Source organism: Pteronotus mesoamericanus, unplaced genomic scaffold (genome assembly GCF_021234165.1).
Source record: "Pteronotus mesoamericanus isolate MK-2021 breed Mesoamerican mustached bat unplaced genomic scaffold, CSHL_Meso_final contig_557, whole genome shotgun sequence".
Classification (NCBI taxonomy): Eukaryota; Metazoa; Chordata; class Mammalia; order Chiroptera; family Mormoopidae; genus Pteronotus; species Pteronotus mesoamericanus.
Window position 1 is genome coordinate 5,305,668 of NW_026555200.1, and position 16,779 is coordinate 5,322,446.

General features: G+C 39.4%; 1 protein-coding gene across 8 annotated transcripts in view; it reads right to left on the reverse strand.

Moving 5' to 3' along the window:
* Window positions 1-16,779, reverse strand: part of KIF1B (kinesin family member 1B) — a 131,170-nt gene that overhangs the window by 66,409 nt on the left and 47,982 nt on the right. For 4 of the 8 annotated variants that reach the window (XM_054579767.1, XM_054579766.1, XM_054579770.1 and 1 more), the window contains 7 exons: window positions 16,296-16,371; window positions 15,617-15,695; window positions 14,726-14,868; window positions 10,827-10,960; window positions 4,514-4,593; window positions 3,312-3,387; window positions 135-214 (listed from right to left, as the gene is read on the reverse strand). In XM_054579767.1, coding sequence (XP_054435742.1) covers window positions 135-214; window positions 3,312-3,387; window positions 4,514-4,593; window positions 10,827-10,960; window positions 14,726-14,868; window positions 15,617-15,695; window positions 16,296-16,371 — 668 coding nt within the window. Of the gene's footprint in view, window positions 1-134; window positions 215-3,311; window positions 3,388-4,513; window positions 4,594-10,826; window positions 11,039-13,772; window positions 13,815-14,725; window positions 14,869-15,616; window positions 15,696-16,295; window positions 16,372-16,779 lie in introns of all 8 variants that reach the window. The other 4 variants (XM_054579764.1, XM_054579769.1, XM_054579763.1 and 1 more) reach the window with 2 other exon arrangements.

A 16,779-nucleotide genomic window follows, 5' to 3' on the forward strand; every position in this document is an offset into this window, starting at 1 on the left:
AGAGCATAGTTTGTAACTATTTCAGATGGGGAAAAACAGCAAATCATTACAACAAATTTTTCAACAAACAACTTCCCTTTATTCAATCATCTAAGAGAAAAGAAAGCATTAATGACCAAAAGATACAAATATACCTTGTAATTCCATCTTTGATGTAATAAAGCAGGCATTCCGACATCAGAGGGTCTTCATTGAGGTTAACAAGATGTGGGGTCTGAAAAAGGTGAGATAATCAGTCCCGGCAAGTGCCCTGACTCAGCTGCGACCACAGCAGGCTGCTGGCTCCCCGGATTACCAGCAGGCTGGGAAACAGACGGCCTTGCTCCCTAGCTGCAGCTCCATAACAAACAGAAAACACTCCCTTCAGGCCTTCCCAAACAGCACTAATACAGTCTATCTAAAAACATGGGTTCTGAGATAGAGAACAAGAGCCATTTCTTGATAACATCAAAATATTTAGAACACAAAAGATAGATTAGACTAGGCTGTTTCTCTGGATGGGTAATAATAATTTTTGTAAACAGTTGGACAAAAATCTTCAAGGGTAGCAAAATACTCCACTCCCAAAATAAGCCACTTTGACACAGTATTTTGAGCTGCAGTCACTGGAACAACAGCCAGTGCGGAGGGAGGCTCTCCCTGAGCCCGCCTCGCCAGCCCCGACAGTCTCCAAGAGAGGCTCGGGGTCGCAGGCCCTCCCGGGAGTCTCACTGACCAGGGGACACGGCCCCTTACTGCATGCAGGGGAGGAGGCCCAAAGCCGACCCCACATCCAGACAGACGTCACAGACTGTCATCGCTTCCCACCTCCTCTCCCAAGGGCCCACCACCTTCCCTGAAAACCACTTCCTCTCCCCTTAGAGATCATCTCCCTACTTCCCTTTTCCTACTGAATAGAACAACAAATCGATGTTTCTCTCTCTCTAAAATCGATGAAAATTTTCTTTTTTAAAAAAGGTAACATCTAAGTCTGAACTCTAAGCTACATCAGGCATTTACTAATTTTTCCCTGGGTATCTCCCATGTATACATGAGGTAGACATGTTAATAAACTCCTCTTCATTTTTCTCTTGTTAATCTTTTACAACAGGGCTCTCAGCCAAGAACTCAGAAGGGTAAGGGGAGATTATTTTTCCTCCCCTACAATTCCAATAAATATTTAATTTTTCAGTTACTTTAGAAAAATGTCCCCACACCCCCATCACCTCCCTCTGTAATTTTTATCAGTTCTTCCATGGTCCCAGGTATTATCTTTATTATATTAGTCTTTACCTTAAAGAAGAGAATTGCTGACATTCAATTAATACACACATCTTGTAAAAACCCTCTTTATTTAACTCTAATATTTCTAAAATCTCTTTTAAAAAAAACCCAACCTTCTTCAGTGAAAAGAACCCACCAGAATCCAAAAATAAGCCATATGGTCTTGGGGTCAAAATCTACTCAAGAAAATGTCGCTGAATGTGAAAAATGGAAAGAGTTAGATGAAGAAGGTTAAGAAAAGGGAGCGCAAAAGAAAATGAGAACGAGATTAGAGAAATCTCCCCATCTTCTCGACCAGCTCTGCCCCCGCAGTCTGGGGCCTCCGCTGGTTTGAGGAGCTCCAGGGCCTCCTTGGGCAGCGTTCTTTAGGGCCCACCATGACACTGGCCTAAGGAAAAAGGAGTCTCTAAAACAGGTTCTATTTTTTACTTTTCTTGCCATGAAAGAATTTTCCCCGTTTTCAATCACACTGGGGTGGGATCGTCAATTAAAAATTGTACTTATTTAGGTTGAACATGATTTTTTAAAGGTGTACTACGTGTCAATTTATACATGCACATATCAGGCATTGATTACCACAGTGAAGTTAATACATCAAAAATAGGTTCTAAAACTGAATTTGGATATGGTCAGTTTCGTGAGGAAGCCTAGAAAGTTAAAGCAGGATGGGGAAAGTTAAAGACAAAGGTTTGAAAACAGACCTGCCAGTTTGGAATTCTATGCTGTTTACATCACAACTTACTCAAGTTATTTATGATCGGTGTTAAACACCATGTTTTTAAAAGATGTTACATAAAAATTTTCCCCACAGTTCTTAACACTGAAAAATGTTATAAGATATCTTTAAATACATGTGTGTGTACACATATTCAGATATATGCAAAGGCATAATCTAAATTCTATCATACCCATAACTGCTACAATCTCTATAATCATAAGTAATATATCTGAATAAATAATGTCTTACTGAAAGAAAAACCCTTAAACTGTGAAAATCACTGACCTTAGGCAATAAGAACATAAAATAGTTTTACTATTGTTCCTTTACAATATATATCTAAAATTTTGTTAAATCAATCTTGTTTGTTAAAAATAACATACTGGAATTTATGAGAAAGTAATGTGAGAAACCTAATCAAAAGAATCCTAACAAAAACCACAGAAATATTTTATATTACATAAAACAAAAGTACCAATTCCTACCCATTCTATGCTCTCCTAGAGAGATCATTATCAGACCCTTACATGGAGATGTTTAAGTCTCCAAGAGCCAACTTGAGGTCATTTGAAATGAAGGACCATTTATTATTGGTATGAAGTCTGTGCTTTGTACATTAATATATTCTATTATTATATAAATAAACACACAAAATAAGCACTTGATAATATTTTCCAATATATAGCAACAATTACGCAACTTAGCCAAAAACAAAAAACCCCACACCTTACTATTCTAATTAACTACAAGGTGTCTACTAGTTCACAGCTCTGATTGTGTAAGTAAGAAGGTAACCGCTGGAGCCTGTTTGTGTAACTGAGAAGGAGCAGACGCTAGAAGGATGAGGACAGGAATTGTTTTGCTCAGTGCATGGTTGTCTATAACAAACTGTAGACGCAAACTGAAGCGGTTATTTTTCTAAACAGACCTGACCAGCTGAAATTGCTTCAAGGGAGTTATAAAGCAGGGTTGCTGGCACCTGTGGAAAAATCTACACGGAAAGAGTAGCCCAACTGAAGCAAGGTATGTGAGGTTAGGCTGCGAATTTGAGATGGCAACAATGAAGATAATTAAACATACTGAATCATGACCAAAACTTAGCAGATTTACTGCCTTGGGTTTTATTTTGTAATCAGTAAACATGATAAGCTATCCTTGTACTGTAAGATGAAATCAGAAATATCTGAAATTAAGTAAGCCAAATCTCAAGATAAAAAAGTGGGGGTGGGCGGGGAATGAAGGGCCAGCTTAGAAAGACATGAAGTGTCCCCACGACTAGACAAACAAAAAGTGTTTCTGTTTGCTTGCGTTTCACAACATTATTTCCTACCTTTTTAGGTGAGAAAACCCCCAAAGTTCCTCCATCTTCCCGAATGGCAACTCCCATCTCAGCCAACAAGGCCTCTCTAGAAAAAACCACCACCATATCAGAACACCAACACCAAAATGTCGATCAAGTCAGTCTGATAGGAATTAAAAGATAAAGCAAAAGAAAAAAAAATTGTCCATATTTAAAGCTAAAATCTGCGTATGCCATCATTAGAAAAATTATTTTTAAGAGAAACAGCACATTCAAAATAAATTATGTTCCTATGTTAGGTGAAGCTACATTTACCCAAATAAGAACTTTGTCTCATCTGACTTTGGAGGTAGACAGTAAATCATAATAATGTCTATTTACATAAAAAAGAAAGGGATATTCCTTGAGGCTCTACATAAAACTCAAGTATTTCTTCAAAATCTAAGTAAGGAATAAGAAAGTAACTTTGATAGATGGGAGTACTGGCTGTAAGTATGAGTTTTCTCGATTATGTTCCCATGCCCAACATGATACGGGTTCAACAATTCTAACTTGAAATCTCTATAATAATAAGAAAGTTCTAATTGTTTGATACATTTACTCTATCAACATCAGAACTCACCTTTGCCTCACTTCTATGAAGAGAAAAGTCAGAAACCAATGTTTCAAAAATGAATATTTATTCCAGTGGCAAAAGTATTATTTTGGGCTATGCTCACATTCAGGGTAGAGATAGAACTGGAATTTCAAAGTTTGCAACTCCAACTACTTAATTTCTTACCAAAAAGTTTCTAGAGGACTTTTAAAGACAATAATCACAACAGCTTTTTAAATCTGGGCCTTTATCAAAGGCAGTCTATCTGCAAATTAAAAACTCCATCCCTCAATATCTTCCATTTTTTTCATTGTTTTTTAGAAACGGAGGCAGGGAGGCAGGGAGAGGGGGAAAGAGGCAGGGAGAGAGAACCATCAGTGTGGGAGAGAAAATATCGATCAGTTGCCTCCCATATGTGCCCCAACCTGGGACTGAACCTATAACCTGGGTACATGCCCTGACAGGGGAATCAAATCCACTGCCTTTTGGTCTACAGGATGATGCTCCAACTAACAGAGCCACACCAGCCAAGGCGAAGGTTCTTTGTTTTTAACTTCTATTTTATCTTTTCTTACTATAAAATTAATCCTAATTCCTTAAAAAATTCAGAAATATTCCCAGAGTTTAACGTCCTAACCTCTCCATTCTGATGGCCTCTGTTTTACGCAGCTTCTCTTCCCAGGTTTCATTCAGCTCAGCAATGATCTTCTCTGATTCCTACGGGAGGAAGTCCACAGTTAAAAGTAGCAAACAGTCTTATAATTAAACACAGCATATCTAGGAAGGACAGCAAGAAGCAGATGATGTCCTTTGAGAGCCTGAGGCAGAATCTAATATGGTGAGATTTTTTTCCTTTCTTAATATGTAAAGAAAGAATCATAACGACTAGGCCTACCACGAAATAAAACCCAGATATATTAATTTTCTTAAGTCCTAATAAAAATACCTTAATAGTGTGTGGGTGCAGGAGAAAGGGTAATACTAACACCCCAAAATGCAAGGTACAATTTCTGACATCCACACATCACTACAATTTTGCCCTAACACTGTTGGGGCTCAGAACATGTGCTCCCAAAACACGATGCCTTGGCGTACTAAGTATCTTAGGCTGAAGTAATCCGCAAACTGGTATGTGCAGGACAGGCTCTGACCTCCTCCGGAATCAGGTCATTAGAGCTTCAGGAGAGGTGCCCTCCCTGTGCCTGGAAGGAAGCAGCAGCCGCACCTCTGAAGATGGAGAAAGGCCAAGAGGAACCTGAACAGACAGGCCTTGAGAAGTTTCCCCAGCTTACTATTCTTAGCTCACACCCATTGGCCCTATCACATTTTCCCACAACTTTTCACTCTTCATCAAACTGAATGCTTAGGTTTAACACTTCTTATGAAGACTCCTGTGTCATGTCAAACTTTTAGTAACTAAATCTGTATGCTTTTCATTATTAATATGCCTTTTGTTATAGAGGCCACAGGCAAGAAAGAGCCCAGAGAGGTAGAAGGGAAAATATTTTTCCTCCCCTACAACGCAATACCTTCTGAACACAAACCAGTGCATTCTGCCACTGAGGTGATAATTTCACAATTTCTTGTTGAGTGCTTATTATATGCCAAAAAAATAAGAAATAAAACATCTTTCCTGCTCTCAAGGAGTTTTACTATATACCAGGGAGAAAAATAACTGATGAGTTTTTCCTTCAGTTACTGTATATAACCCCGCTATATGCCAAGCCCTATTTTAGGCAATGAAGGGTATGGCAGAGAACAAAACCCCCTGCCTTCATGAGACTTATATTCTAGTAAAGAGACTCTAATAATCAATTATAAACAATAAGTCAAGTATATAGTATGGCAGACAGTACTAAGTGCTCTGGAGGAAAATAAAGCAAGGGAAGAGAAGAATGCAGGGGAGGGGTCGTGAGGGAGCACCGTAGAGTGGGGTCGCCAGGACAGGGCTCACTGACAAGGCTCTCTGTGAGCAGAAGCATCTACATGAGTATGTGAGGGAATAGGTGGGAAATGCCTGGAATTTTCCAGGAACAACAACAGTGTGGCTAGAGCAGCATGTCTGAGAACTATGAGTAGGTAGAGTACCAAAATACACCCCCCTGCCCCTGCGAACAGTGCACTAAGTGCTAGAACTGAAGCATTAGAAGGTTGCTGCAGAGTGGGTGAGTCAGGGCTGAGTGACGCTCACACCGATGAACGAAGGACGAGGAGGAACTGACTAATGGAGGGAGAGGGAGTACCAAAACAGGAGGCGAGCACATGCAAAAAGCAGGAGAATGTGCTAGGCATGGAGACAAGGTGAGAAAGTTAGATGATGATGATCACGATGCTGGGATAATAATGATGATGAGAACAGTGATAGTGATTAAGGATAAAAAGACAACAGTTCACACAATAGTGTGATTCACTTAACAGGCTATTTTGTGAAAGCCTATCAGATCCCAAAACATCATTACACAGAACTAAACTGTGAATAAATGTGTAATACAGTAAACCCTAGGTGTCTGGCATTTGCATGGGAGCATGTAAGAGCCAAGAGTCAAGGCAGCAGCTGCAAAAGTGAAGGAGTACATGGGTCAGGAGAAGCAAACTGGAGAGCGCAGCTGCAACATGGTGTGGTGTTTGTAGTTTTAAATGCTTCTGCGAATGACTGTGAAAGGGCAAGTACCAGGTACGCTGGCACCATGACCTGTATGATAGTAAGGCTATAAATGACAGCTGGGCAGGAACCGTTAGTCTCAAAATGACAACTTTGAAAACAAAGAAACAGAATAGGAAGGCCCTGACCAAACCACAGCAGTTACACTAGTGCTTATTACACACAGTGCGGCCCAAGAGCCACTGGTGTTCATTATGGAACGCACAGTGACCCATGAGGTACTTAAAATATATTTTTTTTTCCAGGTTGGTTTTCAGAAAAAGGTCATGTCACAGCAGAGATCTGTCTGGCTGTATTAATGGAATCTATTTTGGGGCAACTGTAAACTCACCCTAGGGAAGCAAAGACACTGTCCAGGAATCCTCTTACCATTTCGCTGCCAACTCTAATTTGGCTTCTCTAAATTTACTTCCCACCTGGAGGGTAAATCAGAATATGGTATCTTTATAGAAAAGAGATTTAATGAGTAAGCAGAGTAAGGTACTACTTTCATTTTTCAATATAGCTTCAAGTTGAAGTTTATGTTGTTTACAAAGCTATTTTTAAAAACTGAAGAAAGATTAGAGAAAATGCTATTAAGTATCTTATTAGCAATACTTCAGTGATGGAAAAAGCCTGGGAAAACCATTTATTCCAGAGCCATTCTAGGGATAAAGAAATTGAAGACATGACAAAGCAAGCCATCATCCTGAGGCCGCACTCCTTCCTGAGCCAGGTCTAGAACCGGGTTTCCTAACTTTCAGTGTTTCTTCTTCAAGGCGGGCAGAATTGGTAGGCTTTAAAGAAAAGAGTCTACAGAAAAGCTCACTATAAATGAGGAAAAAGTGAAGGGCCCTCTTTCTTCAAGCCTGAACAGCAGCTCAGCGTAAGCGAAGCAGAGATGCTGGCAGGACGGCAGCTTGCGGTCCCGCAGCCATCCGGTTGCTGCGCAGGCGGGCCCAGCGCGCCGCTGCCCAGTCTGCCGTGGCCCACTGCAGAGGCCCAATTTAAGGTTAGGCTAAAAGGGGGATTCGTGCTTAAGAACTGAGGAGGCAATATCTTTACAAGGTCCTTCCTTCCTGCAGGCACTCACATGAAACAATTCTGAAAAGCAGAGTGACATCAGAAACTTTTTTTAAGCTCCAAGGAATGCTGGGCTCAGGTGTCATTCAACTTCAGTCTCATAGCATATGTGTCTAGCTATCTGAGCAGCACTTGTTAATAATTATGTTTATATGATTGAACACTATTTAATCTCTTCACCTGATTCAGCTATGGTGGCAGAGAAATCCACAAAACAAGTCAGAAAAATTTCCATGAAAAAATCGTAGTTTAAATTGTGATATTTAGAAGTTAAGTCCTTGTACAGGGAACATTCCTTGAAGCCGTCAGATGGCCAAGGTTCTACTGTACTGAACAGAGCATGCTTCGTGAGTGAGTCCCAAGCGCGGGGCCCTTGGGCTCGCTAGCACAGCGTCTGCCCTTGCGTGCCTCTGTAATGGACCTGTGTGGGTATCTACAGTCTAAGCCTAAGCACTGGCACTGGCAGTGCTGACTTCGATGCTAGGCTAACACACACACACCAGAGCCACCACTCAAAAAACGTGGCTATAGCTACATATTTTAAAACTTACTGAATAGGAATCTAAATCAAGGATATATACATTCCAACTCAGTCTGAATTGTAACTAAAGACTGAAAGCAATTACATCTCATTCTGTTTTGCCAGAGAGGTTTACGAAGGGCTGAAGGTATTTAGGATGGGGTAACATGGATGGACCTCTTCCATGTGGCAACAGACTACTCAATAAACAAAGCAGGAACAACATCCTGTGTCCAAGTACACTACTACACCAAATGATCTTTTTTTTTTTTTTAAATCGAAAAGAGAAGTAAAGGGAGATAAATGAACCGAACTCCTCTATTACTATTTACCAGCCCAGTATTTTTCTCCTTCTGTGTCATGTCTTAGGAACACAGTTCCTTCACACTCATCAATGAAATAACCGAAAATGAAAAATCCTCAAGCTTTTCTATCATATAACAACTGCCTTGCTGTAGATGTAAGATGTTATCTGCCAGCAGCATTAAAATGCAGGCCTGCCAAATGGAATTCTCACCATTCACAATATAAGAGCAGAACCAAGATACTTATGCTTCAGTGAACTACCATGCTGCATTAAAAACTCAAGATTGAGTGCAAAGAAGCTGTTTTCTAAAGGTAGGGAAAATCAAAGATTTCATTTGTGTTGGCCTAAAGGAGAATTAAAACAGAGAAATGTACAATACTACTTTCTGATGAAAGTAATACAGCTCTAATTTTGTTTTTGGTGGAAAGTAGGGAGGCTGAGGGAGGGTTTCCTGAACAATGGCAATGTTATTCCCGAGAAACTATCTGGAATACACTGGATGTCCTAATTCTTCGGAGTCTGGTTAATGTCTTGACTCCTAACATTCAACATTATTTTCAGTTGGACCCACTTGGCAGTTAGGAGAACTTTTCTCTTTTACACCAAGATGCATGTTATAGGAAAGTGTAATATCATTTATACATTAAGGCTTTAATAAGCAAATAGGAAGATTCAAAATGCTCAAAGAAAAAGAACCTTTTATATTAAATAGTAAGTGGGAGAGTTCCCTTTTCCTTCCCAAAGAGCCCCTGTACAGCAACTTTGCCACTGATGTCTCTGTGAAAAAAATACATGAGTAAAGCCTTCCTGCCCAAAGCTTCACTAATGTCTTTAGTAAAATTTCAAAGTCAATTTTACAACAGCAGAAATTACCCTTCAATTTGCAATGTTAAAGGATTTCTCACTCTCTCTCCCTTTGCCAAGTATTTCAGAACTTCAGCCACTTTCCACTAACATGTTCTGGAGGAAGATACGACATCATTACTTTGGTTTCCAAAGCACCTTATTTTAGGAGTCAAATGCCAAGGGGGAAGGTCGGCTGATTAAGGAAACCTTTCTCAGCCCCACCTGAAAAATGAAATGAAAGCATCTGCTGTCTTCAGTTATCAAGCTTAATTCCCTTTAGTGGTGAAAAGCTCAGCATTTCCAATTGTTAATCTGTCCAAGTGTGTCACTCTTCTTCCCACTCCTGAATGAGCAGCGGTCCTGGATGCAACGAGGACTGTTAAGGTGGCAGCATGATGGAAGCTTCCCAGCTCCTTAAAGTTTCTTCGCTCTCCTTGCTTTCCCTACCCGGGCTCTCCTGAATACAAAGGCTGAAAGGTATGGATCGAACTAGCATCCTGGATGACAGGCAAGGAAAGAAAAAGCATCTATGATGCTGTCACAGTGACTCAACGCATGGCACCAGAGGTGACAACTGTCTGCTCTCACTGCAGTCACTGAGCGGGGAGGAAGAACCTACGCGTCAGAAGGCTTTGCTGTTCCTAACTTTCACATTCATGGAGAAAGGCAAGAAAGGACTTGACTGAGCCAGCAACAGGCTGGGAAAGCAAAGCTGGCTGCCCTGTCAGGGGACTTGCACAGGCAGGACTGAAGCGCACAGTGCTTAGGCCCGGGCCCCGTGGCTACCAGCACGGGGCGAGGCAGGCCTTCCATGATAGCGATCTCCAGGTTCCAAGGCTTTCCACAGACTTCCCAAAAATGTCACTTCACATGTCTCGGAAGAAACTTGGTACAACTACTCAAGCATTCAAAACCTTCTTTTGATTGTGTATTTATTTTACTAAATAAATGCATGGCTCTACATAAAATTCTTCCAATGAAACCAAATGTTTTCAACTAGATTTCTAACTAAATAATTTCTTTTTTTTTTATCCACACCCGAGGACATTTTTTCACTGCTTTTAGAGAGAGAGGAAGAAGAGAGAAACATCAATGCAAGAGAGAAGCATCCACTGGTTGCCTTCCCGTATGTGCCTGGCCCGGGGCCAAACTCATAGCCTAGGTGTGCGCCCTGACAGAGAAACTGGTTACAGGACAGTGCTCCCACCAACTGAGCCACACTGGCCAGGACTCTAACTAAACCACTGCACTGTGACTTATAAACTACCTCAGAACTAATGAGCATATCTACTTAATCAGTTACTTCGCACGGCCAACCTATGATCTACCCATACATCTCTCCCCCTCTGCCTGGCCATGTCAGACTTGAGCATCCTGGTAAAAAGAAATTAGTTATCTCACAAAGCAGCAAATTCCACTTTTAGAAAGAGGACACCTCTAAAAGTTGGAAAGTTCTTCCATATGCTGAACCAAAATCTCAGTGATTTTTAGTCCTAATTCTGCCTTTAGAAACTACATGGAAAACCTTTAATTCAGTCTGAATTATCACTTACCTTTAGACGTTCGATGGCTTCCTCTCCTCCAGGCGTAGACATGATCCTCTCCTGAATACTGGTCACAGATGTTAAGCCCACCTGACTACTGAGTGAGCAGGAGGATGAAGATGAAGTAAGGGACCCCATGGATGCTGTGGAAAAATTGCCAGGTCGTTGATTCTCAGAGGCTAGCAAGTACCTATGCTTATTGTTCTGAAAATCTTTCAGATCTGGGAGACAGAAGGGAAGGCAGAAAAAGTGGAAAAGAGGGAAAGGAGCAGAGAAAGAAAAAGACAGGAAGGAACACCAGTGTAAGAAAGGAAAGCATTATAGTGCCAAGACAAAGGCATGTTATAATACAAAGACAACTTGTAACTGTTCTAGATGGCAGTTCTAAAACATGTCAGTCTTTAATACTGGTATCCTAGAGGTTAAGAACCAATTCTGAATTTAGAAACTTAAAAAATTGCAGCACGGCTTAGCGTTGCTGTACCCGGTAGGGACACCCAGGGCCCCAAGGACAATGCTCAGGCGTTCTGCCCGAATAGCCTTGCTACACTCTTTCCATTCCTTCTGTGGCTCCGACTATACAGTGCCTTCGGTTTACACTACTCTTAAATACCAGTAGTATATCACAGTAAGAGAAAAAACATGATCACTTATTTATCAATAATAATACATTATCAGCTGGGCCCAGTGTTATCTATATAACATTATGTTTAACGTTTTGTTTAACGTTAGTTAAAACAAAAATCTGAGCACTTAGTAATGTCCTTTGTTAAGCAACATTTCAAACATGCTAAAAAGAATTTTTAAAATATACTTTTTTTTTTTAAAGGAGAGTAATTGTAGAAATGACAGAAATTTTTCATAATTCCTGGTTAAGAACTTGGGGCCAAAACGCTTGCCTCAACAGGGAAGAACAATTAGCAAATGAATGAATCTGGTATAGTTTACATTCATCTATTACAGCATGCCCAAATTAAGGCTGAGTATTTGCTAGGGGAGGCTCTCACTTTTCCTAACAGTATGACCATGAGTCATTGGTAAGACAAGTTCCTAGTATGAAATGCAAGTTTTAGGGCCATACTTTCATTTACTAAGGTCTTCAACAGAGCTGTAGATTTTGTTTTTAAACTTAGTTTTGGTACACGAGCCACAAACAACAAAATTCAGTAATTTGCTGTTTGTACTTTCTTTCATTAATCATCCTTCTCAAACAGACACCAGAGAAAAACCATAGGTACCAGTGCATTCCTATTTTAAAATTAGCTCATTTTTAAATTTGAGAAAATCTATATTGCTTAAAATTCATATCAAAAGTATTCCTTAAAGGATATGAATCAATACAAAGAGTCAGAAAAAATATTACAAATGCTCTCTGGCCTACTCATCTGGAATTAATCAAAGCCAGCTCTTGAAGCCCCTTAAAACTAGTTGTTGCTTCAAGACAGTTTGAAAACCACCATCTGCAAATATACAACACGGGAAAACAAGCAAGTTTTAAAAGGGAGATAGGAACTGGAGCAAAAAATTAGCCACCAGGTGATGGCAGCAAGGTGGGAAAGAACAGAAGGAGGGAGTTAGAAGGTCCAACTAACACATGCAGGCCCTAAAAGGAATTCAGAGTAGTTGATCGAAATGAAAATTCAGAAGTGGTCAGGGCTGCTTTCCTGCATGATACAGAATGAAAACTTAAGTCATGCACAGCTTTCAGGGAGATGCCACAGCTGCTCAACAAAGAAGGAGGCAGCAAGCTGGCAGCAGCACCTCCTGGAGCACAAAAGCAAGAACAAGACGGTGTCTCCAGCACATCAGTGTCGCTCAGCTTTGGAAATCTCAGACAGAGCCGTTCCAGTCCAACAGCCGCCCTACACTGGAATGTCTTAGTGTCCTCCAGGCCTAAGTCCTTCGCAGCAGCCAGGGTCACGTTTGGTTTCTCCTGCGTATTTCCTCACTCTCTGTCAAGCCAACAAATCAATAAAAATATAAAACTTAACCCACCCTAAAACCAATATTCATTTCTTGTAAGATAACAATTCCTTGTTAAATTTCTTAAAAGGGTAGAAATTATATCCTTGTCAACTTAGTAATACTTATGGAAAGATTAATGTGTGATCCTTTATAAATGTGTGATTTTTTCAAGCACAAATTTTATTCACATTAAGTTTTTAAAATTTAATTTGGAATTCATGAAAAAATAATGTTTACCTATCACCTAACCAGAGGCCCATGATAACAAAGGACACTGACTTAGCATAAGAACAGGTGAGTGCTAATCCAGCATTCACAAAGCAGCTCAGTTAACAGGCTCACCAACTAGAAGTGATTGATTTTAATTACATATACACTAAGGCTCAGAATTACACAGCTAATTAAAAAGGATTTTGCTATTAAATAATCAGATTTGAAGGATCTGAAGAGCAAAGGAAGTGTGATGATGACTGAAAGCGAGGGCTCTGACTTACACGACCCAACCTGACACACAGAAACCATGGGGTCTCCACAGCCAGCTAACGGCACCGCGTGGCCGCGTCCTCGTGCAGAGAACCTGCATGATGGAACTCCTGGAGTCACTGACAGGATTAAATGAGATAATATATCCAAGGTATGAGAACAGGGCCTGACACAGAAACACCTGGTAAATGAGAGCTGCTGTCATCATCATCTGTGACTTTAGATTCAGTTTAATCACATAAATAGAAAACCTGAAGAGTAGAAGCAACATGAGATTCTTAAGCCTCTTGACATTATTCAAGACACAAGCTGAAATTCAGCAAAGGTTTCTTTGCTAATCGTAGAACAACAAAAAACCAGGATCATTTCTGAATCTACATACAGTATGCTCTGTCTGGGATTTCCTGGTTAGAACTGCTGGCATGCAAAGCTCATTTTAAGGCTAATCCAGCAGAGGCAGGTGAGCAAATTAGAGTACTGGAAATGACCAATACATGAAATACACACATTTGCCTCCACTTCCAGAGTAATCATCGATCAATGGATCAACTGAAGGTAAGCAGGAGGGAAAATACAAGAAGGGTCAAAGTTCAGGTTTAGCAGTGACACAAAGAAGGAACAGAGCAGTATTTTGGTATTTGGGGAGATGAAAATATTAACATTAGAATATATTATTATTTTACAAACTGTATTCATATAAAATCGAGTGCTCATCAATAAGAAAAACTAAACTAGAAAACCAAAGGGAGCCTTAAAAATCTTACTAGAATTCTAAATACTGTAATATTAATTTTACAATAAAAAACCCCATAAATATGTTGTGTTAAATAAAGCCAAATACTATTCTCTCTGAATAATCTAGTTAATTCACGTAAAAGAACTTCTGATTAGACAGTATGGTTTATCAAACATAAGTAGATTCATTTTAAGACAAATGAATTAGATTAAAATTAGATTCATTTTAAGACATTGTAAGACAATATCCTCCTTCTTGAACTTGAGAGGAAAGGTATTCTCCCCTTTGTATGTTTGCAGAGAGCAGGGAGGGGAGCACTCACATGTACATCCCTGCTACTACATTAATCCAGAGAAATCCATGACACAAAACCAAAAATTTCAAGAACCATTTTTATGAAGTGATTAAGTTTCTCAGTGAGGATAAGCTTAATGTTCCAAATAAACTTCACTGCTGATCTAATCTAATAGAAATCTAATAAAAATACAAGTGGTGGTATATTAGTGAAAAATTAATTTCATAAGTTCAAGTGGACATCCTGGTACATACTACATGAAAAAAAATTCTGAGATCATTTTCATTGGGGTTTTTTTTTTTGTTTTTTAAGAAGAAAGAAGAAACCCTTTCACTATCATTTAGCTTCAAGTTCCCTAAATCTAATTTTAAATACAAGAACCCCAAAGAGGAAAGAATTCAATTTTGAACTGATCCTGAATTCACTTACTATCAATGATATCTCCCAGTCCCTGAGCACGAAGAAGGTCCTTCAGTCGCGTCACCTCCTCCTTTAATTCACGGACAAGTTTGGCATTGGGGTCCTCATTAATAACAGCATTGCATTTAATTTGTTTTGCACGATCTGCATATCTAGATCCAAAAAGATTCATTTTTGCTCGTAAGTAACATACTATTATTTCTAAAGCAAACAGCTTGAGTATTTATACATATGCAGCCTCAATAATAATATAGGTGTATAAAGTTTTATAGTACCTTATGAAGATGAAGAAAATGGCTCAGATGAATTTAAGTGATTTAGTCAAGCTCACAAAGGAAATAAAATACCCGAGAAAGGACTCAAACTCAAAAGTGATTTGTAAGATTATACAGTATTCCTTTCATTATATTAAAATCTTTAATAAGAGAAGAACAGACTGCTTGGGCTTAAAATAATGAAATCTATTCATAAATAGAAATATTATATTAGTAAACACTGTCACTAATATTTTTTAATGCTACATGTACTCATAATTGGTTTTTTTTAATGACTTGAGCATTTCTATAATGACAAATATCATACGGGACACTTCTTTTTACAGAAATGAGTATTTTAAGAAATTTTCACTATTATCTGAAAGTTATCCAAAAAAAAATCTCACTTGAACAATTTCAATACTTTTCCTATGAAAAAGTCCCTGTCTTTCCAATGAAAGTGAAAACCACAAACAGGTCAATTCTATAATAAGATTCTCTTTCCCCCCCAATATTTTCTGTTATGAGAGGGCTGGATCATTATGTGCATAAATGACTACCCATACAGCATAAGAAAATACATGGCTTAACAAAAGGACCATGTGACAGTGTGTCCTATTTAGCTACTGGGATCAAGCTGGAGTACCTCAGAGTGCTCAGAGTTTCATCATAGTTGATGTCGGCTGGGCTCAGAGCCGCAACCATTGCAGTCCGAGAATTGCCACCTAGAGAGACGAATCATGATTATCTCAAATCATACTCATAATAGAAAAGTTTTGTTTAATGTGTCAGACCAGACAGCACAACCTCAGATCCTAAGATTTATTCAAAATCAACAAATTTCTTCAATGCCCCCATGTCACGCAGTGTATTCAACTCCTGGTGTCTTGATCTGCCCAATTCCCCTTTTCCCACGCCAATCCAGGCTCAGCTGCTCTTGGCGACATCAAAGTCACTGTGGCATGGACGGCCCCGACAGGCCAGCCTCAGCCCCCTATCTGCAGTGTTTGACACAGCCGATCACTCCCTCCTCCTCCTCAAGGAGGGAAAGGGGCTAAAAAACCACTGAATGAAGGTCCAAAAACATCAGCAAAAATGAGTAAGGGTTGGTCCCATCTGATTATGCATGCCTCAAAGGAGCATGGAGCTCTCAAAGAGGAAGAAAGAGCAACAGTTGAGGCAGGTGTGTGGCCAGGAAGACAACTACTCTACAGTTCATGTCCTGAAGTCATCAACGTAGGGGAGGAAATTCTGATTTAAATAAAGATGTACAACTCCAACCAGCTTAAATGAAAAAGATAATTACACACCAGTGGTCAACATACCTAGATTTTCTCGAAGGAGCCAAGTAAGTACAGAATCCCTATAGGGAATAAAATCAGTTTTCTTCTTCTTTTTACTCTATTAAACAGAAAGAAATGGTTTTAGTGTTGTTGAAGATAAAAAAATTCACATAAAAGGCAAACCGGCCTAAAATTCCCAAGTAAACTAAATTACAGTAGAACCCTCACTGTAGAAATTTTACACTCATGGCTTCAGTTCTTCACAATACCCAAAGCTCATGCAATAAAGTGATTGTTTCTTTTTATATTTTATTTTGAAAAATTTGTAACATGCACAACAGTTTAGAGAGTAGTATAATAAGGTACCATATATACATCCATTTTCAATATTTTGCCAATCACGTTTCAATTATCCCTCAAACACTCTTCTATACTTTTTATTCCTGAACCATTCTCAAGTAAATTCCAGACAACATGCCCTTCTAATCCCTAAGCCCTTGGCAGATAAGGACATTCTCTTACACAC